Here is a 26,044-nt window from a genome sequence, read left to right as displayed (position 1 = left end):
GACTTGTAAATTTGGGGCTAAGATCGTTGAATATATTCTCGGTGTATCTCCACCCTGTTAATAACCCCACAAAATCATCAAATTCAATTGTCGTGGTGATTGTAAAACATAACAAATTATATTATCTACATTGTTTTTAAAATAAAAAAATAAATGGCAGGATTATTGAGATGTTTATATAGAAATGCTATATGCGCACTATTACAACATTTATTTCAAAGGTCACAAAAAACAATAATTAAAACTAAGATTATAGCGACACAACTTACTAATGTCACTAAATTTAATAAAAAAAATTTATAAACTATTAAGACATATATAATAAGTGTGGTTCTAAAAGTCACTAGCAAATAAAATATAACAACATTTACCTCAAATGACATTTTAAAATTATTTTAATAACTTAAAATGACGTTTTCAAATATGGCATAACAAATTGATGCAAGAGAGTCATATTGATGTATGACATTTGTTACATAGGTCGTAATAAACGTCTTAACAACTAATATTATACCGACATTTCTTTCAATGTCCCTAATATCCTTAAAAAAAGTCATAAAACCAAATCTCTACTATAAGTAAAAATGTCACTTTAAAGTAGGGATAAATAAAACTATACCAACATTTATTACAAATATCACTAAAAAGTCATTTTAATGGTTTTTAGTGACATGTGCCAAAATGTTGTTTCAAAAATATCACAATAAGCTTTTTTTGCTATAGTTGACTCTACAAAATTGGTCACTGAAGATCTCCCCGATCTTCTTTCCAAACTTGGTCCAAGTTTGGTCTTCCCAAATGATCTTCGTTTGACTCATGAAAATATTGTTACTACACTTTGATCTCATCTCATCCAAGTTTAGCATTCAATATTTTCAAGCATAATCTCCAATCATCCATACTTGGATCTTCAAATCTTCAATCAAATCTCAAGTCATCTTCAATTAATCTCCCATATATGATTTCTCTCATTGAATAGCTCTGCCCATATAATTAGCTCTTAGATCTTCCTTCAAATTGTGTTGCTAAATATGGTCTTGATAATCACCTTGGCTTGCCCTTTCCTAATTTAGTTTGTATATTCAAATAGCTTCACACCAAACTAGGTTAATTTGTCCTATCTTAGTTTGTGTCTTCAAATAACTTCAAACCAAACTAAATTTCATGCAATCTTCATGATCTTTATTCTTACCAACAATAGAGCATTCCTCTCACTCTCTTTAAGGTAGATTTTTCCTAAAAGAAGTTTATCAAGGATATGATTTATCATCCTGGATCTTACCAAGGATAGATAAACATACTTTAAATAAAACTTACCCTTATTGAAGAGATCCATTTAACTTGAAGCACTTTCCAAAATTAGTTGATCATCACATGACTCTATTGAGAGCAATTTCTTCTAAACATAGTCTCTATCATGATCTTTTAGCCCTTGTTGCTTCACATGTCATGACACAAAGTATTAGCCACATCATCATCCTAGTTACTCCTTTTTGCCAAGTCATCATTGCCACATCATCTTCTTTTCCATGTCACATCTTGACTTATCATATAATGCCAATCCATGTCGTCAGACCTAACAAAATATTTCAAAAAGACATCATGTCTTACATATTCCAAAAAGTTTCAAAGAGACATCTTTAATTTTGATAATATCGGTGCCAAGAGGTGTCACTTACCACAAGTGAATTGGTTTTCTTTAAAAAAAATTGAAGAAAAAAAAGTTATTTTAGAAGCAAAAGCTTAGAAAAAACTTCTTTAAGAAATAACATATTATTTAATGAAAATATAGGGACCAATTTTCTTGTGCTAATTGCTACCCATGATTCTCTCATTTAAATCACATGCAATTTTCTCATCCAAAATCACAAATTTATTTTGTCATTTTGTGTCTTAAATTATTTTTTTCCTTCATTTTCTCACTTATATCAAAATTGAAACTAGTTTTCAAATATCTGCATCCAACCACAAAAGTACACATGCAAAAATAAAAAAATAATTACTGCAAACATTTAATTTTCAACTCTCATGTAAATAAAAATTATTTTTTTTTAAAGATCGATAAATCGCTATGGATCAGGGGATATCCAGTACTAACACGGCCGAGTTAGCCTCACATTGCTTGCCTAGCCAACCGCACTAGTAGCACACATGTCGGTTAGTCTATTCAAGAGGAGTTGTTCTCTCACAGATATAGAGAGAATCCCTCAATGTGCAGTGCATTGCCCTCATTTAACGGAGATGCATAATTCCTCTTGCACACTCTCAGAGTATCAATCTTGGGTCTCCTTCTAAACATGATGGGTTTTATTCTCTTTAACAAAGATAAATACACATGCACCCAAAAAGTTAAAATTTGATAAAGTACCAATTAATATTCAACAATACCTATGTAAAAATTGATCGACTGATTTATTTATTATATATATTTTTGAGGAGCATGAGTATACTTACATGAATAAATTATTATTATTTATATATTTTTGAGATACATTTATAAAATCTTCTAATTAAGTTATTATTTTTACTCACATATATTACTGAAACTTAAAACTAGTTTTATTCATTATATCTGAATTTTAAAAAGTTTTTAGTGATTATCAAGTAATTATTTTTAACTATACACTCCTAAAAAAATGTTTAAGACCGTCTCAACTTTCAAGGTGACCCTTTTTCCCCTCTGCTTTTTGCTTTAGCGGCTGATACTCTTAGTGCTATGTTTACCCATGCTATCAATTCTAAAGTATTAGTCTGAGTTCAACTCTGATCATTCAAACAAAGATCCGCTCAACCACAATATGCGCACGATCTTCCCGATTTTCTCGGCGGGAGGGCATGAAGACCTTAAAATTATCAAATTAATACTTTATCTCTTCAAGGTTGTTCCTGCCTTTCAATTAATTATTCTAAAAAGTCTCAGATTCCACTAACTTTGGTTACCAACCACATCTTTCCTCGCCTAGAATACTTAATCGCAATGTAGATTGTCTCCCAATCACATACCGGTATACCACTCACGTGTCGAAGACCCTAGACGTACAAGATCGGACAAAGTTAATCGAATCCATTCGCTTTCTAGGCTCACTCCATGGAAAGCAAATTATCTTTCCTCGGGGTCGCTCTTACCCTCATCAACTCTGCTTTTATCTTCTCCCGCCCATCGATGTCATGCTTTTCAAATTACCACTTGGGTAATTCTTGAAATCGATAAAATAAGCAGAGACTTTCTGGAAGGGTCCAGATCCGGGGTCTAAGGGTATAAGGTCGATCGCCTCGAAAAGAATTTGCAGACCCCCGTGCATCGGGCGGTGCAGTATCCTTGATCTCCGTGATTTTCAATAATGCTTTATTAGGAAAGTGGTGGTGGAAGCTCATCACCAAGTCGGTCTCCTCGTTGACAAAAATTGTCTTTTGCAAACTATGTGATAAGAGATGCCCCGATATTCTATATCATCATCCACCAAGAAATAAAATCTTTCTTTTGGGCTCGAATTAATCACCATTCTACCCTCCTTTCGATTCTCGCGATATCCAAATCAATCGAAATGGTAACAAAACTCTATTCGGTTTGATAAATGGCTCAAGGTCAATCCCCAAAAAGCACCGCTGACATCACTTTTCTTGACCGCTCTTATCCTCGATTACTTTTTAAGACAATTTATACATTTAACTAATTCCTGCTTGTAATCCATTCGAGACAACCTCTCGTGATGACTTTTACCGTATTATCGAAATCTCTATTCCGGATCGCATAATCGATCAAGAGGACTCTTATACCCCGGGTCTCGATAATAACGAAACCTTCTCTATCAAATCTTTCTATAATTTCTTAATCGATGGAGGCATTCGCAAATCAACTTTTATTCCAAATTCGAAGACAAATACCCCTAGTAAAAATAACACTATTTTGTCGGTCATCTCGGGAAAAATAAAAATTCTTACTCTAGATAACCTTTTTAATAAAGGTCGCAATCCTAACGCCATCGATACATGTATTCTACAGCCATAACAACTCAAAACAGAGATCATCTTTTTATTAATTGTTCGCTTTTTCGGAGAGAATTTGGTCCTTCTTCCGAGGTTTTGTTAGATGTCACTACTCTCCCATTCTCCGCTTACAACATCCGGACCACTCGGATCCCTCCTTAAATTCCCGCCTCAGGACTCTCCTCGGACCTACGCTCTAGAGCCATATTCCCTGAACATCCGACTGAACGCAATAATCGATTTTTAACCAAAAAAATATTCATCAATTACTTTATACTCCATAAGACGACTAACATGCTTCTTTCTCGATCACTCGCAGACTCTGCGCTCTTCAACAGAACCATCCGACTCGCTCGTCAAGACTCGCGTTTCTATTAACTTCCCGAGTTCCGCATCCACGGACACTCATCTGGTGAAATGGCGACACCACGCATCGAGTAATCTGCTCTTTGTAGCCGGACCGGCTCTTTGTCTCCAGATGCTGGACTTCGTCACCCAAATTTCCCGCTTATCTTCCCTTATCCATCAGATTGCTATTTTTATCCTAGTCTCAAGCTATCGCTATTCTCATCCGTGCGTGAGGATACCGCCTTTTTATTTTATCGTTTGTCATTGCTTTTTCTTCTTCCTAGCACTTTCGTCTTTTGCTCCTTCCTTTTTTATTAATAAATTTGTGATTTATCCACTTTATTCAAAAACTTTCAAGGTTATATATATGATATTTAGTTTTCTTTGGTGGGGTATAGGAGTGATTGAGGAAAAAGGTTTTAGCCACATAAAATGTGTGGAAAAAAAGGAATAAAGTTATATGCAAAGAGACAGCATTGAATTTTCAGAATTTCCAAGGCCACATGAAGAAACAACCCACTGATCTTTTTCTCCTTGGTCCCATTCCTCCAATCACAAGTTTGGTCTATATAATCACATGCCCTACCCAGTTCCTCCACTGCACCACAACACAAACTTTAAAGAGTGTAGTCATCTAAGAGATCATGAAGAAAGAAATAATGGGAAGAAGAGTAGCCATTGTAGTAGTATCACTAGTTCAATCTCTACTACTACTTCTGCTACTCTCTCCAACAACAACAACAGCCACACCGACCAACCCTTCAGTGATCATCGTCGGCGCTGGAATGTCCGGTGAGTCCTAAAAAGTTCTACCAATATGCATGCATATATATGTACTTCTTGAACTCCTTATAATACACGCAAAACACACACGAAATAACAGGTATATATATTTAACTTTAGGAATAATGGCTGCCAAGACTTTGTCGGACGCCGGCATAACAAACATACAGATCTTGGAGGCCACCGATCACATCGGCGGCCGCATGCACAAGGTGTCCTTCGCCGGAATCAATATAGAAATAGGTGCTAACTGGGTTGAAGGTGTTAATGGCAAAGAGGTTAATCCCTATTTGGACTCTTGCTAATGATCTCAACCTTAGGAACTTCTTTTCTGACTTTGATAACGTCTCCTCCAATTGTTACAAACAAGGGTACGCACTTGTTTTTAATTTATCTCATGCTAAGTACATCCAGGTTGTTGTTAAAGCTAATTGTACTTAATATATGTAGACATATTTACAAATAGGCGACATGCGCTTCCATTAAGAAAAAATTCGGGAATGTGCATAAACATGAAATTAATATCTCAACATATCAGTGTCCTTATTTTGCATAAGTTTTGGTATTCGATTTTGATTTCGGGTCATTTTCTGAAAGAACACACTTTACGTAATGTTAATAGGTCAAGAAGTTGTTGGAGCACTTAAAATATTTCTCTTTTGTTTATGAAAAATGTTTAATAAAAATATTTTTTTTCAATATTTTGATTTATTATTTTTAGAAACACATATTTACCCTCAAACAAAAAAAAATTCAAAGTGGTTTGCTTCTTTAACACAGAAAAATATATATATATATATATGACTAATAATATATTTTTTTTAAATATAGAAAACAAGCAATATGATCACCCGCAAATAAATAACCCTTTATTTGTTATTAATTTTAGTGTTTTTGCTTGTGTGAAGGGGAGGCTTGCACAAGAGCTCGGTGGTAGAGAAGGCAATAGAAACATTGGATGAAGTAAAGGGTTTCGGTGAGAAACTTGGAGCTACATTGCATCCGAGTGGGAAGGATGATATTTCTGTCCTCACAATGCAACGTTTAATGAATCAGTAACAACAATATCTCTCAAATCATATGATATATATATAACTATATGATGATGCATGGGTGTAATATACATGTAGTGTGCCGAGTGATCCTGTTGGGATGGTGGTGGACTACTACACATCAGACTATGAGTTTGCTGAGCCACCAAGAGTGACTAGCATGCAAAACACAGTGCCACTGGCAACGTTTAGTAATTTCGGTGAAGATATTTACTTTCGTGGCGGATCAACGTGGTTACGGCAGTGTTGTTGAACATTTGGCTCATCAGTTCCTCAAGACAGATAAAAAGGGCAACATTGTTGATCCAAGGTTTATGCTTAATAAGGTATTTAATATTATCTAAGTTATATTTTTTTTACATACAATTTTTATTTAATAATTTGTTAAGATTTTATTTGGTAAGTTCCATAAAAAGAAAATTGTTACGCATGCCATTATTACAATATAGTTTTATTTTAAAATTTGTTTTATGATGAAGTATGCGCTTTTTTTTTAAGAAAAAAATCTTTAAGCAATACATTACATGAAAAAGGACAATTTTTTTAGGAAAAATATTTTCTCACCAAACATTTGGAACTTTGATTTAGTATTAGTAGGTTGTTTGTTTGTTAACTTTAATATGGGAAAATAATTTAAAAATTTTTAGATGTTTTTAAATTAACTTACAAATCCTATTAATATTTGCAATAATCTACAGCTATTTATTTTTACTTACAATTTTTTCTATTGTTGTTGTAAACATTGAATCATTTTTTTAATTTTTTTAAACTTTTTATAATAACACAAAACTGCTATTTTATATTTTTTTCCTTTTTTCTATTTCCTTATTTTTTTATAATTTTTCTTTTTTAAATGTTCCTTTTCTTATTATTATTCTGTTTATTTAGACAATTTTTTTCTATTGTTGACATTTTTCCCCTTCTGTTAAAGATATTGCTTCTTTTCTCTAGTTAATATTTTTCATTTTCTTCTTTTTATCTTATATTTTTATATAAAACTCCACTAATAATGCTTAATTATTTATTTATTTTTTCAATTAGCTAACTAAAATGATGGAGGGAAAAAGAAAAGAAATGAGAATAGGTCTACAATGGTTTGGTAGATAACAGGTTGGGGAAGGAAAAAAAAATTAAGATCGAGTTAGCATAGAATAGCTTAGTCGTATGAATAGCTATTCGTTTAGAATTGTCTATCATTGGCACACTTTGCTATTCGTTTAGAATTGTCTAGCTCCATAACATTACCTGCCATTTAGGGTACAAGTGTATCCATTCTACTTCTCAGGTTACTTGCCCAACTTAAAGGTATATTCGTTCTAATTTTTAAGCTACCCTTTCACAAACGTCTATTACTTGCATAGATTACAAGTATAGTAGCTCTAATTCTTAGACTAGCTACTCACTGATTTTTATAACCGACTGAAATTTTAAGTTTATCTATTTAAAATTGTGAGTAATTACTTGGTTAGAAGATAAGATTATTACGTTCAAATATATAAAATTTAATTCTAGTTGTAATAAGTAGAAAAATATGTTGGATATTGTCATTCAACTATAGTTTGAATTTTCACATTTATAAATTTTTTATAACATAAAATTATGAAAGGTGTATATTCGGAAATATAAAAATTTAATTCCAAACAAATTATGAGTTGAATTTATGCGTTTATGCCTTTTTAAAAAATAAAATCATTTTCTTCAATATTAGTTATTGATTTATTTTTTCTAAAATTTCTTCAAGAAGGGACCACAAAACCACCGGCCTAATGGCCTAGTGGTACCGGGTCTCCAAGAGTTTCATGGAGGTCACGTGTTTGAGCTTTGCTCCACGCGATGCTTTTGTGCTTGAGTGAAGGTGATGTGGAGCGATTCTCTGACGTCTGTCCTTGACTTCTCCCAGTGAGGGGACCGTGACATTTATCGCTCTCTGTCAAAAAAATAGAAAAAAAGAAAAGAAAAAGAAAAAGAAGGGGGACCATAAGAAAAAAACGAAAAAGGGTACTATGATGTTACTTATAGACTTGCAAGGGCCTTAACATTTAGAAAAGGGGATTATGAAATTATTTATAAATTTACGAGGCCTTAGAATCGATTGACTTTTAATGAATATGATGATATTTCTTTTTAGAAAAATAGACATTAAAGATAAGAGCCACTATCAAGCATCGATTAAAAAAAATAGATAATTTCATAGTCACCACACACTATATCTATAAGGTGGGTTGACGTGTCTAGTCACTCTCTGATGGGTATAGAAGTAATTACCTTTGGAGTTTGTTTTTTAAATTTTTATTTCCATTAGTCTTACAAGGAAATTTTTATCTTTTTATATATGCAATTGTTTATAGTGCATTTTATTATATATTAATATATAAATATATTAGGTTTTATTTGAATAAAATTATCTAGCGTTTTCTTTTAAAATAAATTAATCATATATATATATATCTAATATTTAATATCTAATTAAATAAAAATTTAATTTCAAACAAATTATGAGTTGAATTTCTACGTTTATGCCTTTTTTAAAAAATAAGAACATTTTTTTTAGTATTAGTTATTAATTTATTTTTTCTAAATTTTTTTTTAAAAAAAGGACCACAAAAGAGAAAGAGGACCATAATATTACTTATAGATTTGCACAGACCTTAAGATCTAGAAAGGGGTATTATGAAATTATTTATAAATTTATGAGGTCACAGAATCGATTGAATTTTTTTATGAATACGATTATATATTTATATTTTTTTAAAAAATAGACAATAAAAATAAGAGCCACTATCAAGCATCGATAAAAAAAAATATAATAAATAAAAATAAATGATTTCATAGTCACCACACTGTCTATAAGGTGGGTTGACATGTCTAGTCACTTTTTGATGGGTATAGAAGTAATTACATTTAGAGTTTGTTTTTTAAATTTTTATTTCCATTACTTAAACAAGGAAATTTTTATCTTTTTCTATATGCAATTGTTTATAATGCATTTTATTATATATTAATATATAAATATATTAGGTTTTATTTGAATAAAATTATCTAGCATTTTCTTTTACTTAATCATATATATCTAATATTTAATATCTAATTAAATAAAAATAAAATGTTATTTTATCTTAGGGTAAACATTTTAAAAATGTTGACAACAAATAAAATAAAATTAATAGTAAAATTACTGAATAATTTATGAAATGAACAGGTGGCACATAATTTAGTCATTTTGCTTAATTAAAAAAAATAACTTCAACCATTATCATGGAAAGGACTTAAAACTCTTAATATTTTATTTCGGAAAAAAATTAGTTATTACTCCTCACAGTAGAGGCGCGAGTAAGTAACTTTTAGAAGTAATTTATTTTATATGTTTGTTAACTATGATTAATATTTTTTTTTATGTATTATAAATTGGAGATATAGAAAGAAAAAAAAAAAAGGAGGGAACAATCTTTTCAACATGCAAATCAATTTATAAGAGCAAAGTAATCAAATCTTTGAAATTATATGGACTGTCTTTTCAACTTTATGCTGGTTTGGTGCTCTTTAATGATTGATGCGGGTCCTGCCACTTATTCATCCGGATTCTTGGTTTTTTTTTTTTTTAAAAAAACAAAATTGCTCAGCACAAGTCCATAAACCCCCTCCCCTCAACAAATAAAAATCTTCTTCACAGGTGCAATAGACGCGCCACTAGTGACTTTGTCTGGTATGTTCTCTTGTCTGATGTGTTAATAATTAATACATATTTGATGGATAGAAAAGCTGGTTTTTTTTAAAATTTTTAAGTGCTAGAGCACTGGGTTGGATTTCATTCTCATTTACTTTTTTTTTTAATTTTCTTTCAGTTAGTTTCGAAGAGTTAGGTGTGTGTAAAGTAAACTCTCAATCTCACAAAAAGTAAAGCACACACAACCAATTATATAAGAGTAGGAAGACACACAAATCGGTTACCTAATTCGGCACAACCTTGCCTACATCTGAGGGTTAAGCCCGAAGAAACAATCCATTAAAAGAGATTAGGAATGAAGAGTACAAACACACTCTCTCACTTATACAAAGAAAAAGAAAACCCTCTTAAGATTGTTCGATGCCCACTCTTCTTAACCTACACATCTTGGGGTCTCTCATGCGTGGCTCATCCTAAATCTTCAAGCAGGGTATCTTATATGGGCACACCTACATCCCAATAGATCTTCCTCTTTTAGACTTCTCCGTGGTTTCTTAACTTGGACATCTTCGAAACTTAGATGTTGCAACACCCGATTGCAACTAGACTTGCAACACTGCTTACCTTACTGAACCTGACTGAGTTCTAACCCAGTTGCAATCGAACTTACGACATCTTCAACCCTTCCTGTTTTTTCAGTTTGCTTCGTAGCAGTTAACTCATACTAAGCTCTTTTTGCTTGCAACGGCTTCCTTCTGCATATCATTTCAGCAAGCCCCTCTCCTGAGGGTTGCACTCACCAAGGTGTGAACACTATCTCACTAAAGATGGCTACCAAATATCTCCCGATCTTCAAACTTGGTCCAAGTTCGGTCTTCAATTATGACCTTTAATTGCTCCATCAATATATTGTTACTAAACTTGATCTCCTCTTATCCAAGTTTAGCCTTCAATATCTTCCAAGTATGATCTTCAATTATCCATACTTGGGTCTTCAAATCTTCAATCAAATCTCTCCATATATGATTTGCATCCTTGAATAACTTAGTCCATAATTAGTCTTCTTACTAAATTATGCTCCATGCAATTTTCATGATGATCTTGTCAATTAATTTATTCCTCTCTCTTAGAAATAGATCTCTCATAAAAAGATTATACCAAAGATATGATTCATCATCCCGAATCTTACCAAAAATTAGATAAAATCATACCTAAGATAAAGATTAATTCTTCAAGAGAAATCCTTTTACCTTGATGCTATTTTCAAAAATTGTTATTCTTCATGTAAACCAATGAGAGGAATATCTCTTAAACGTAATCCTCCATCAAGATCTTCTTACTCTCATGTCTTTATGCGCCATGTCACCATGCTTTAGCGACATCATCATCCTTATCATTTCTCCACCTGTCAAGTTACTATTGGCATGTCATCTCCTTTGGCATGTCATCTCTTGGCTTGCCACGTAATGCCAATCCATGTAGCTAGACCTAACAATCTCACCCTTTGGCATTATTTGACACAATCGTTTCTTCTAAGCTTCTGCCAGACTGACACTGATTACAACACACTGTTACAACATGTACTAGAACCTGGAAAAGAACTAGAGTGTGCCAATTGCAACACTTGGTTATAACATGAACATGACTTAACTGACTTTTTACAGGACTGATTTTTCAGAATCATCATCTAGTTGTTGCAAAAAGACTGTTCATCAATGAAAAGCAACAAGCAACTAGCGATATACAAGAATAACAGACCAACTCAGTTTAAAAGAAAAATTGGTAAACAAACTATAAGTAAATACTGCTAGCTAGCAGTTCAAAAAGCTAAATTAAAAAGAAAGTTCAACAAATTAAAAGATAAGATAGGACAATTTGGTAGTATGCAACACTTAATTCTCCCTCTTATGTGGCAAACAATGGCAAAGACTTGCTTGAACATCCACAAGAGATGATTCTTCTCTTTTAGTTGTAACTCCCCTTATGATGCAGGATTGGTGGTTGATAACACTCCCCCTTTTTTGTGCATGAGAATGGCAAGGTAAGACTGGATACTCTGCTTCTGTTCAGCAATGATACTTAGTTATGTAAACAATGCTTTCGTGTCTCCTCGCCAAGTCCTTCAGTTGTTTCATTAATGATTGCTTATAATCATCATCAGTGTTGAGACTAGAGATATTACCTTCAGTTGGAAGAGGAGGAGGTGATAGTTGTCTTCCAATAAGTAGATCAATCGTCTTTCCAAAGTTGAAGATCTTTGGTGATATTCTTAGTTTCTTGATACCTGACATCATCTCTTTCTTTGCCATTTGTACATTGTGTTGCAACGAGTACTGGGTGATGAGCACTGGAAATAGCAATATTTAATACTTTAGTGATACTATAGAAAAATGAACTGCCAGAGATTGAAATTCTTTTTAGAAACTATGGCATATAGTAACAGTGTCATTTCCTTTAGAATGCTTGAGTTGTGGGCTGTTGGAAACCAATTACATATCCCTAGTCTGAACAAAACATTACACTTGACAATTAATTGGGACACTAGAAGTCTTGAATCTAGTTCCCAGATGCTACACTTTCCACCATTGATTTCTTTCACCACTTCCTCTGAATATTCAAAACCTTCATCAAATATGCAGTTTTAAACTTTGGTAGGACATACCAGAAATTCATTGATGCTTTTTGGTGAGAATTTCACTATCTTTCCTCTCACAAACACCTGCTGATATCCCCTGGATGTTGGAGTCTTAATTTCAGGAGACAATTTGCTGTAGAATTCTTGTAGCAGAGAGGGACTATAGCTTTTTACAAATGTTGCTAATTTGATTAACCCCTTTTCAGTTAGAAAATCAGTTAATCCATACTTCTCAAAAGCAGATTCTTCTATCACTCTTTCTACAATCATTCCTCATTCGCAAACAATCTTCCATCTCTTTCTACATTCTTCATTTAAGAACTTCTTCAGAGGTATTGAGAAAGATTCTCTAGATTTCTTCATGTTTCTAGGAGAGACTTTCGACACTCTTTTCTCCCTTGATTTCTTCAGTGTTGCTGACCTGATTTGATTTTTCCTTTCTTCAGAATCTGAAGGAGAACTTTTCTTTGATCTCTTTTCAGTATCCTTCTTTTAACTTCTAAGAACAGGGTTTTTCCTTCAATTCAAAGAAGTTGCAGTTTTTCTTTTCTTAAACAGTTTTTCTATATGAGACTTTAGTGGAATATTATCATATTCATGTGAGTTGTATGATGATTCTTCAGGAGAGGAAACATACTCGGTATCTTCAATTGTGGCCTTTTCTTTTAATTTCTTCATTTCCTATAGAATCTTCTGCACTGTTTCTTCAGGGTCTGCATCATTGTCGGATGCATGTCTACTAGAGGAATCACTCGATTCTTCCTCCTCTTCATCAGGTACTATTGTTCCTTTTTCAACAACATGGCTAGCTGATTCTTCCAGTATTTTAGTCACTGGTTTTTCTTGTGTTGGAACATCTTCTGCAACATATCCTCCTTGGATTCTCAATTAATCTGAGGTTGTTTAGCCATCTTTTGTTCTTCTTCTATTTCATAGAAATTGTGAAATAGGTCCTTCCTCAAATCATAAGAAACCTTGTGTTTCTCTTTCTCTTGTGCATTTAAAGTAGAGCTAACAAGGTTGATCTTGAAGGCACCCTCCTTCTGATCTTCCATCCTCTTCTTTTCTTCTCCTTTGAAAAATCCTGGGAAAGCATCATTCATCCAACCATAAAGATTGTTTTCAGATGACTTACATGTCGGGGCTGATTCACAATTTTTTTTGTTTCTCTGTGAATAAGTCTGGTAGACGTCTAGAGAGCCATGCCATTAGGTCTCTCCTTTTCTTCTTCACTATGTTCTGTAAAAGCTTGACTCAGGGGTATGGGAGCTTCATAAGGGATAATCGCCATAGATTAAAAAAATCTTCAAATGTTTCCGAAGTAAGACTACTTCCATCGCTGGACTTCTTCATTGCTCGGGTCGAATTACCTGATTTCTTTTGCTTCTTCGATACTTTGTGAGCAACTTTCTAAATCTTCATCTTGTTTTCCTTTCTTCCCATCCCTACTTCCAAAGCCTTGAACTTTTTGGAAATTGAATTTAGGATTTGGAAAACCCTTTTTTATTCTAGGAAAGTTGTAACCAATCAGGCGTCTTTTCATAATAACTCTTTTTTTTAAAAAAAATTTTAAATTTTTAAAATTTTCTTATGCCCCTTTTTTTTAAACAAGAATTACAAAATATCTGGGCTTTTTACCCACTTGAGCACCTTCCCATGCTTTGACTTCTGGAATACTTGGTCAACAACCTTTTATTATAGTCTGTTGTTGCAAATAGATCAATTGAGAGTTTGGTGTCATTTTTCCTGATTAATATATTTTTGATCATCAAATATTCACCATTAATTCTTCTTCTGAATGTCCTCTGAGTATAGCCAAGTATTCTCCCACTCTTCAAATCTTCTTTTAATTTATTGCACCTGAGACGAATATGACCACTTTATCCACAAAAAAAAAAACTTGTAGAAGATTCTCTTCTTGACTTGCCTTTTCTCTTTTGCTGGTGTTTAGCCTTTACAAATACCTTCTCTAGTTTGTCTTTCTTTACTCCTGATGATTCTCCAATGTAACTAATGCTAACTTTAAATTTTAGTGTTCTCTGAAAAGTAAGAATTTAATCAAGTTTAGCCTTTCCTTTACTCATGGAGTCAATAGCTTTTTCAGCATGAATCAATTTTTTCTCACATTCAACCAGCTTTCTTTATATGCTTTCTTTCTCCTTTTAAATTCATTTGTTCTGCAGGATCATCTTGTCAAATTTCTTCAACATCAATTCATAGCCAACTAAAAGATTTGTTGCACCCATTTCTTCATAGTTTTTGTCATTGTTTATGATAGGAAGGCAAGTGTACGTGCTGGTCGCGTAATAAAATATGCGTAAAGCAGAGTGTCAGTTCATAGGGAAGAAAGTGAATACTAGTAATTAGCCTAATTCAGAAAAATAGCTTAAGAGATGGAGTGGTGTGCGTGAATAAAAGAAAGGCAAAAACAAGAAATACAAAAATAAATCTGGATAGAAAAATCAAGGGAAGAGATGATGTCCGGTCATAGTATCCGTTTATGGTTATGAAGTACAGGATAAAGATTGTCTAGGTATACAATCTTATTTAAATCGAAATATTTCCAAAATTATGTTAAATCTTGATTTCTCAGGTAAAGCGTAATTGAATAGGTGCAGAGCTGATACATGCATCCACACAATCGGATTAACATTTCGATGAAACCTCACCGTGAGCTAATGATAATCTCTTATGTAGATAGTCTCCCCCAAAGAGAGAGATTACCCTTAATTTGAATACAGAGCAGAAATACGATTTCTCCTAAAATCCTCTCCACATGATTACAAAAAGTACGGAGATTACCAATAACTCACTCGGGAGAATTGAGAGAGATAGAGTCTCCAAAGTATCCTATACCCAGGCTTAATCATAATTCTCTCTAATTACGGCATGCCTATGCTAGGTGAGTATTTTTACTCGTCACGTAGTACATCAAACATGATAGCTAGGGCTTTCTCCTTGTTAACAACCAAGCATTCAAACACGCAATTAGATTAAAATAGATAAGATTGCAACTAAGAAAACAATTTAAGCATCAAAGATTCAACAACTAATGTCAAAGAAATAAACCTTAAAGTTCAACTATGCCCAAACACCATGAAAATTAGTTCTCCATCATTTTAGAACAACAATCCAATCTAAAGGACTTAAAATACATAAAGAGAATAATAAAACTCCCTCAAAGCTCGCAATCTCCTTGGATGGATGAAGTTCTTCGAAGATTCCCCAAAATCACCGGCGAGGTCTCTCCACAAATGGCTTCCTTGAAGCTTTGAACCTTCTCCTAATCTCTCCATCTTGTTTTCTTCCTTCTCCAGCAAGATATCCAAGGACAAACCCCCCAAATCCCTGCCCAAAGGTTGGCCAAAGAGTAAAGAAGAAGTTTCCTCCAAAAGCCCTAATTTCTGGCTTTTATAACTCAAGAATCGGGGGTTCTTATGGCCGCCACAGTAACCTTTTTTAAGATTATTTCAAATTGCCTCAAACTTGTTCCTCTTAATCAATATCTCCTCATTGTAGCCTGAATACAAAATAGAAGCGAATTAAGCACCAATTCAATCATATATTCAATAATTACATGCAAAGTGCTATGAATAATAATAATAATAATAATAATAATAATAATAATAATAATAATAATAATAATGATAATAATAATAAAATACATTCATTCAAGCACTTATCAGTTGCACCTGATGTTTCAACACAGTTTACAACACTCTTGTTTTTACTGGAAAAGATTGCTAGAAAGCCAATGTAATGACTGGTCAGACCTCCCGTTTCTTCTTCATCATCTTCCTGGCTTCCTTCTAATTCATTACTCCAAGTCGTCTTTAGGGATATCTTATTCTTCTTCAAAGTGTTTGCACACTTGCTTCTAGTATGACCAATACCACCACATTCCCAGCACTTGATATTTCTACTTCTCTTATTGTGATCTTCTTCATCATTTTTTTTTCTTCTTGCTTGGAGTCTTTTTTTTTAAGAACTTCTGTTTCATGTCCGATATTGCCTAATCATCTTGTGTAATTTTGGATAAAAGTGCAATTTCCCTTTATGATCATCTTTTTGTTGTACCTTAGACTGTTGTAACATCTTTTCTATCCCAGCCTCTACTTTTAGTGCCATGCACTCTTCTATTCTTTCCATCCTCTAATTCATCTCATATGCTTGGAGTGAACCCATCTACTCATCAAAACGCATAGTTGTGATGTCTCGAGCTTTTTCTATTACTGCCACCTTTGCTTAAAACCTTTTTGGTAGAGACCTAAGAATCTTTTAAACTAGCTTCTCATCCGAGTATCTTTATGCCAAATTGGAAGGCTTGATTTTCTATGTCCATCAATTTGGCATTGAATACGATAATAGTTTCATCTTTCTCCATTTTGAGATTCTCGAACCTGCTAGTTAACATTTGAAGTTTTAAGATACGCACAAGATTCATATCTTCATGTATTTTTTTGAAAAAAATATCCCTAAGCTTTCTTTGCTGATTGATAGGTTGCAACATATTTGAATTGTTTTTCATCAACTCCTCTAAAGATAGCATTGAGTACTTTTCCGTTTGCATTAGCTTTGCTTATGTCTTCTAGACTCCATCTGCTCTTTTTCTTGATCTCATTCTTCTTGGCATCTACTTCAATCGGAGGAGACCAACCTTTTTTCCATTACGGTCCATTCACTCTCATCAATGGATTTTATGAAAGCCCTCATATGTGACTTCCAATAAGGATAGTTGAATCCGTTAAATAGTGGTGGTCAAGTGAAGGAAGCTCCTTCTCTTAAAGCCATCATCAGAACTCTACTTGGATCTTCCCGGCTTTGAAACCAAAACAAACAACGATGACCAAGCTCTGATACAACTTGTTAGTTCTGGAGGGTTAGATGTGTGTAAGGTAAACACTCAATCTCACAAGAAAGTAAAACACACACAACCAATTATGCAAGAGTAGGAAGACACACAATTTGATTACTCAGTTTGGCACAACCTTGCCTACATCTGAGGGTTAAGGCTGGAGAAACAATCCACTAAAAGAGGCTAGGAATGAAGAATACAAATACACTCTCTCACTTATACAATGACAAAGAAAACCCTCTTAAGATTGCCCAATGGCCACTCCCCTCAACCTACACATCTTGGGGTCTCTCGCGCGTGTCTCATCCTAAATCTTCAAGTAGGGTATCTTATATGGACGTACCTAAGTCCCAATAGATCTTTCTTTTTAGACTTCTCTGTGGCTTTCTAACTTAAATACCTTCAAAGTTAGAGGTTGCAACACCCGGTTACAACTAAACTTGCAACACTGCCCACCTTACTAAACCTGACTAAGTTTTAGCCCGAGTTGTAACCAAACTTGTGACACCTTCAATCTTCACGGTTCTTTCAGTTTGCTTCATAGCAGTTGATTTGTCCCGAGCTCCTCCTATCTGCAACTGCTTCATTCGTCACAGTATTTTAGCAAGCCCCTCTCCTGAGGGTCGCACTCACTAAGGCGCAAACACCATCTCACCAAAGATGGCTACCAAAGATCTCCCAATCTTCAAACTTGGTCTAAGTTTGATCTTTCAATTATAATCTTCAATTGCTCCATCAATATATTATTACTAAACTCGATCTCCTCTTATCTAAGTTTAGCCTTCAATATCTTCCAAGCATGATCTTCAATCATCGATGCTTGGGTCTTCAAATCTTCAATCAAATCTCTCCATATATGATTTGCATCATTGAATAGCTCCGTCCATAATTAGCCCTTACTAAATTATGCTCCATGAAATCTTCATGATGATCTTGTCAATCAATTTATTTCTCTATTAGAAATAGATCTCTTACAAAAAAGATTCTACCAAAGATATGATTCATTATCCCGGATTTTACCAAAGATAGATAAAATCATACCTAAGATAAAAACTAACTCTTCAAGAGAGATCCTTTTACCTTAATGCTCTTTCCAAACATTGTTATTCTTCATGTGAACCAATGAGATGAATTTCTCTTAAACATAATCCTCCATCAAGATCTTCTAGTTCTCAAGTCTTTATACGCCATGTCACCATGCTTTAACCACATCATTATCCTTGTCACTTCTCCACCTATCAAGTTACTATTGCCACATCATCTTTCTTTGTCATGTTATCTCTTGGCTTGTCACATAATGCCAATCCAAGTAGCCAAACCTAACACTTTCTTTTCCCCAATATGAAATTAGTTGCATCCGTTTTATATTGTTTTTTCTTTTCTGTTTTTTTACTTGTTTTTCTTTTATAAAATTTCTTTCTTTTCCCCACGTGAAATTAGTTGCACCCATCTCACAGTGTTTTTTCTTTCCTTTTTTTAAAGGTATTTGGGATGTCTCCTGCATCAAAGTTTGGATTTTCCTCTTCCTTTTCCATGCAAATAGATCTAAGCGTATATTCTTTTTATCTGTTGAATTTGTTGGCATGCTGCTATTGGGTTGTGTTTTTCATTAATTGTATCTTCTCATCAGAACTCACAGATAAATCCCCACTTCTAACAAAAGCACTTTGACATTGATGTGATAACTATAATGTTCTGAAGCATTTAGAGTTTTGAATAGACCTCACTCAAAAACGAACTAAAAAAAAAGAACTACTCCTGGTTTTAATGCCATAGTCAACCCGGTGGTAGTGGATGATCAGGTCCACAAAAAGGAACTAAAGCTACAGTAATCAATCAGGAGGGCAAGAGAGAAAGAAAGGGGTAATGGGAGAGACGCTTATGTGTGTGTCTTACGTGAAAATAAAAATCGCTACCGTGGTTAAGTGGCAGAGCTGGTGAGTCGCTGATGTGGACCCAGGTCATCCACGCAAGTTTTCCGCCGCCCATGCCAACAAAAATCCCCTAATTACTTGCCGAAGAAATGAAATTAAAACTTAATGCTCATTTTGATATAAATTGAAAGTTAGTGCTCAAACTGAAATAAGTCTAAAGTTCAGTGCTCCCTAGAAAATTTATCCTAATAATTCATTTAGCTATTAATTCTTAGTTCTTACTTATCTATATGGGGATTAAACTATAAATTCATTCATACATCTAAATTTTTTTTGCACTATGTGCATAAGGTGACGGGATACTGCTACTGTCTGAGCAGAGGATCTTTACTTACCATCCATTAAGTGAGATTTGAAAACGTGTTACAAATGAACAAAGTAGTTTGACAAATTTCAAAAATACATGAGATCTCTATAAATTTACCTAAAAAAATTTTAAAACTTATTTTATAGAGCTTTGATTATTTTTAAATTGACTATTTTACCATTTTTTTATTTTTTTTATTTTTCTATTTTTTTCCCAACCTCTATAATTAGTTAAGCTTGCAGTTAGATGAACTCACTAGACTATGGAGTGCTTGTGTAAGGCTGTTGGGCCTGACTGAGTAAGGCCCGCTTAGTCGTGGTAATTTTGGTCAGCCTAGTAAGCCATATAAGGACTCACACTAGAGCCGATTTTTTTGCAGAGTGGAGCAAGCTTGCTAGTGAATAGACGAAAAACGAATAGTGAAGAAGAATTAAGGTAAACATGCAACTTTAAAAACAATATTGATTAAAAAATAAATTAGTAATCAAGGATTAAATATGTATTTGATATTTTCCAGACATGTAACATTCTTTAGTGCGATAATTTTTTTTTTACAAATGCAACAAATGCATCAAAGAATAGATGGGTTATAGAAATGTATCAATTATGGTAACTTAATCACTTCTTAGAAATTTACCATGTAGGACAGACTAATAAGTGAGGTAATGAAAGTCTGACACATGTGCCCAAAATGATATATCATAAATCATAATTCTACAATAGTTAATTTTCTTTGACAAATAACTTTAAAGAGATGGAAAATACGACTCTTTCCACATAAGATCCACACCATAACCCATTAAATAAATAATGCTCTACTGTTCTGAAAATCGATAAATAATACATAAATAGTACTACTATAGTGCGCTAATGCCGATACATTTCATAGTGTCTAACCATTTGCTCTAAGTGTAGGCTCAGTGTGATAAATCCTGTGTTTTATTTTATTGGTATATGAATTAAAAATCCAAAAATATTATTTAAATTTATGATGTCTGTATTATGTGTGAAGAATTATACAAGAATTATATAATAACTAACTAGGCTATACGCATGCATGCAGGTGTCAGGCATAAACGTTTCATATTTTTCAGAAAATGATAATTTGCCCAAAAATCCAGAAAAATTAATCAAATTTTGTATGGTTTTATTTTCAAGATACTCATTCTGATTAAAAGTAATTAATGGTAAATAAATATTTATGCAGGTTGTGAGAGAAATAAGTTATTCAAAAAGTGGTGTTACTGTGATGACAGAAGATGGCAAGAAATATGAAGCAGATTATGTTATGGTTTCTGTTAGTATCGGTGTTCTCCAAACTCATCTCATCAAATTCAAACCTGACCTTCCTGTATGTTCATTTTCTTCACATTTTTTATATATATATATATATATATATATCTATTTATGATTTAACCAAGTGAACCAATTTAATTTTACTCTGACTAGTTCAAATTGAATCTTAATATATTAAAAAAATTATTTCTGTTCGTTATAATTATGTTATGCTATTTCTTTAAGTTAGATGTTTTTTTTTTAATATGGGCAAATCATACATTAAAGACATGCATATATGAAGAACTAAACTCTACAACACTTATGTTCTTCACTTGTATGAAATAGGGTGACTCAAACTTGTTTTTTACAGTTAATACTAATAGACCAAATGGTCATTGACACTAAGTTAAATTATAAAAATATAACATAATTAATTCTGTAAAAATCACAATTCAGTTCCATAACATTAGGACGTGATGTCTGTATTATCAATTACATACACAAAGTATTTAAAAAAAATAAAAAATTACATAATTTTGTTTCCGGTTCATTTAAAAAAGGAATAGTAAAATCACAATATAATCATTTTCAAGTTTTATTTAATATTTCAATTTATGTTAGTTTCAGAATTATATTTATATATATGTGTGTGTATATTTCATTCTTAATAGTTTTTCTGGCATGAGCACCGAGATGATCAAAATATCTGGCCGTTACTTTTCTTTTTCTTTTATGTTTCTTAAAATAATTTAACTTTTTTCATTCATTGATTGTATTGCATTCAACCTTTCTTTATTTTAAATAAAGAAATATATTATTACTATATTTAAATTGGAATTAAATTGATGTTTATTTTGTACTTTAACAGCATTGGAAAATTCTTGCACTGTATCAATTTGATATGGCGGTTTATACCAAGATTTTTGTTAAGTTCCCCAAAACCTTTTGGCCAACTGAAAATGGAACAGAGTTCTTCTTGTATGCCAGTAAAAGAAGAGGTTACTATCCTATTTGGCAAGTAAGTTTATTTATTATTATTATAATTATTTTAAAATTTTCTATATTTAAAGCTTAAAATTAACATGAAATAACTTGACATCTATTATATGAAGCAACTTGAAAAACAATATCCAGGAGCCAATGTATTACTTGTTACCGTCACTGATGAAGAATCTAGAAGAATAGAGCAACAATCAAACGCAGCGACAAAGGCAGAAATTATGAATGTCTTGAGGGATATGTTTGGAAAAAATATACCGGAGGCAACGGATATTCTTGTGCCAAGATGGTGGTCTGACAGGTTTTATAAAGGCACATTCTCTAACTGGCCAATCGGTGTTAACCGATATGAATATGATCAAATCCGGGTAACAATCAAGTTTTTTTTTCCTATGTTATGAATTTACATTTTTTTTTTATTAATTATCATTTCCATACTAACAACTTATAATTACTTCTATCGTTATACTATTGAAATAAAGGCCCCTGTCGATAGGGTTTACTTCACAGGTGAACACACAAGCGAGTCTTACAACGGTTATGTTCATGGTGCCTACTTAGCAGGTCCAATTTCTTTAAAAAAGTATTTTAAAATCTAGCAATACATCCATTTTTTTTATTTTTTAAAATCTAACCATAGATCAATAGAAATGTTGAGATTAGACATTTTTTTTTATTTTCTTTATTATCTAGGGATTGATTCTGCAAACATGATGATTAAGTGCATCAAAAAGGGCATGTGCAAGTTCCATATCCCTGCCAAGTACACATAGATGAGGTAATGTATGTATATATATGCGTCGGTATATTAAATATATGTTGGTTTTCTTGGAGATGAGTTGGTGATTGAGAATGAAGCACTTGGATGCATATTTAGTCATTGAAGGGTTGTGAACCAAAAACTATGTCTATCTCATCTCTTGTTTGTCTGTTGTTTAATATAATTATCTTTGTTTTATGTCCTTAGAATGACAATATTGGAGTTATCCTCATCCTTAAAGAGAAGTTTCTTGACTTCATTTTCTCTTTATTAAACTTCTATTTTTATGTTAAATAATAGATAAAAATAATTATATTAAAATAAAAGGATTAAAAAAAAGATAAATTATTTATGGTTTTTCCAAGTTGTCCGAACATTAGACAATATATAATATTTCAATTTTTTTATGAACATAAATATAAGATATAGAATAAAATTTTTATAATATTGATTTAAATATACATAACATGAAAATCAGATGTACTATTAAAAGTTCAAAACATAATTCTTGCACAATGGGTGTGATTAACATATTCTGAAAATAATTTTAAAAAAAGTTACACTCTGAATATTATCTATATATAACAAATTAAATGCTTTAAATATTTAAATAATATATATATATATATATACACACACAATAAATTATAAAAAACAATATTTTAAAAAAATTCTAACTATATAGGTGTTGATGCAGAAATCTCTACCCATTTCAATTAGGAAAAACTCTAATGCTAATGGCTCATGGTTTATTGGTACTAGAATCTCTTTTACAGGGTATTTATATTTTTACCGAAAAGACATGTTTAAATTTCAGCTTACATAGTGAAAATATAGGTGTGTTGAAATATATTAACTTCACACTTGCATATATTTCTGACAAGTGACTTATTTTATTTTATAAAAATAAAATTTTTGATAATAATGAGATAGATGAGATGAGTATATATAAGGTGGGATAAACGTTAAAATTATTATAGATATTTTAATTATATTTTTACCGTGGAACTGAACTTCAAATATTAATAACATCTCTTTAAATTGTTTAAGTCTAACTAGTGGTTAATAAATTTGTCCAAGCTAACTAATACTTGTGTTAATTCAATTAATTTTAGTTAAGAGGAGAACCACTAAATGGACAATTGTATGTTATTAGAATGATAAATGGGTTGTCCAGTAATGAGAATCCTTTATTCTTGATATTGTGAAAATACTATATAATACTTTAAAAATATTGTTTAGTAATTTTCATTCACTATTCACTGGTCTCATGTGGGCGGAGCTATATTCTCCACCCTCTAGGATTGCATGACAGGGAGGATTTACCATCATAGGGTTATGGTCAATCATATATCATCTTGGGTGCACATGGTGTTAGAGAAAGTAGAGATCGAAGAAGAAGAATTTAGTGGATTTTAAGACGTATAGGAACACTGTCTTTTAGGAATTTATCACCCACAAGTCTGCACCAGGTTTTGCAATAATTCATCCAGGATACAACAAAATCCTAAGATTAAACTTTGAAAAAAAAAATAGTAATCTTCTTTGAGAATGTTTCTGTATTTAAAAAAGATGAAGAGTTGTGAACCAACTGTTGGATTTAATTAGATGTGTCTGTCAGAGAAAACAATGATAGGTGGCATCTTCTCATAAAAAAAATAATGAATTATTTAATTCAACTCAAGATGACCCAAGTGCCCATTTATAGATTAATTAAATAAATATAATATTATTATAATATATATATATATATATATATATATATATATATATATATTAGAGCTTACTTGCACTTTTCTCAAATTTAATTATTTGATTTGTTTATTATCTTATATTATATAAACATATGTTCATTCTTCTCTTTATCCAATGTGGGACTAAATTATTCACAATTATTCACACATACTACACTAACACATGGCAAGTTTGCATTACCTCGAGTATTAACTCTTCTCATATGATAAATTTCTAGGGGGTTATTAAGTCAATAAAACTAGTTCATTTTTATACCTGCCTGTCTTTTGATGGAGCTTATCGCCTTTGTAAATATTTATATACACACAGATATATTTTAAGATCCTAATTGTTGTTTGATTTTTATTAACGAAAATTTTTAATAATCATCAACCACTCACGAAATATATGTGAAATATTAAATATATGATAATAATAATTTTATTATTGAAATAATATTTTTCTCAACTTAAGAAATTAAACATTAAAAGAATCATCTAAAACGATTATCTAAAATTGCCACCATTTGATCATGTCCCCATCTTCAAGATAATATTAAGTTGTGAGGTTACTTGTCACAACTCGTATTTGGCCCAATACTCAAGGTTCCTCCACATGATTTAATTATTTAATTAAAAAATGTTAATATAAAATTAAGTACGGTTTAATTAAAAGTTATTATTATTTTTTAAAATATTTATTGTGGTTGGTATTTATTACAAAGGTTATCGAAAATTTCTACCAACTAATATTTCCAAACCAACTAAACGCAAACTTTTTATATGTACCAACTAATATTTCCACCCCTCATCATGCCCTTATAATATTTTATACAAAATTAACACATTAAAATTCTTATATATATATATATATATATATATATATATATATATATATATATATATATATATATATATATATATATATATATATATATATTAGTGCAAAAACACTTTATTTGGCATGATTTGATATTAAGTCAAGGTGTTGTGACATAAATGATGAATTAGAAAGCATGGTGATATGACAAGTAGTCTTAGATTGGAGGCAAATATTTTGGGATATCTTGATGGAGTTATTTTCAGTATATGTTATAACTTGAAGGCAAAATCATATAAAGACTATATTTAGAAAGATTTAATTGGAGACTAAATATGGATTGAGCTTAATTGAAAAAATACCTATGAATGGTATGAGACATGCCTACTGTTGGTATGATTGACATGATTGATTGAAGACCTATTCTTGGGAAGATTTGAAGGCCAAACTTGGATGAATTAAAAATCAAGTTTGGATAGTTTCATGAAGAGGCACAAAATTGTGCGCCCCTTGTGAGGAGATTGCGTGGTGAGGAACTGAGGAGGTAGGCTAGTTGTTAGTAGTCGGGATCGGGAGATCTGGTTACATTGACTCGGATTAAGCATGACAGGGAGGTTGATGGGTCTTGAGGTCGCTTTGCAACGGAACCAAAACTCAGTCAAGTCAGCAGTCAGGGCCATGTTGCAAGTTCAGTTACAACATGAGTTGCAACAACTAATTTTGGAAGGTTTTAAAATTAGTTTTAGTTTTAAAAGAGATATGGGCTATATTTGGTAAGTTGAGGCATCTATATAACCGACCTTGCTCTGAGATTGTGGTGCGATGAGAGCTTGAGATAGTTTGGGCACTAGACAATACAGAGAGGGTAGTGATCTTTACTTTTGAGTGT

The 26,044-nt window shown here is 32.2% G+C and overlaps 1 protein-coding gene across 1 annotated transcript; it reads left to right on the top strand.

Moving 5' to 3' along the window:
- Positions 1–4,916: 4,916 nt before the first annotated feature.
- Positions 4,917–22,856, top strand: LOC120253338 (polyamine oxidase 1-like). The gene is given in 11 exon segments (XM_039261673.1): positions 4,917–5,127; positions 5,239–5,402; positions 5,404–5,489; positions 6,027–6,173; positions 6,249–6,384; positions 6,386–6,496; positions 20,773–20,916; positions 21,712–21,861; positions 21,956–22,210; positions 22,325–22,406; positions 22,536–22,856. Coding segments are annotated over 11 exon segments (1,503 nt in total). The 5' UTR covers positions 4,917–4,979; the 3' UTR covers positions 22,616–22,856.
- Positions 22,857–26,044: the final 3,188 nt, after the last annotated feature.

The sequence above is a fragment of the Dioscorea cayenensis genome, unplaced genomic scaffold (genome assembly GCF_009730915.1).
Source record: "Dioscorea cayenensis subsp. rotundata cultivar TDr96_F1 unplaced genomic scaffold, TDr96_F1_v2_PseudoChromosome.rev07_lg8_w22 25.fasta BLBR01000052.1, whole genome shotgun sequence".
NCBI lineage: Eukaryota > Viridiplantae > Streptophyta > Magnoliopsida > Dioscoreales > Dioscoreaceae > Dioscorea > Dioscorea cayenensis.
This window is presented reverse-complemented; position numbering and strand designations above follow the sequence as displayed.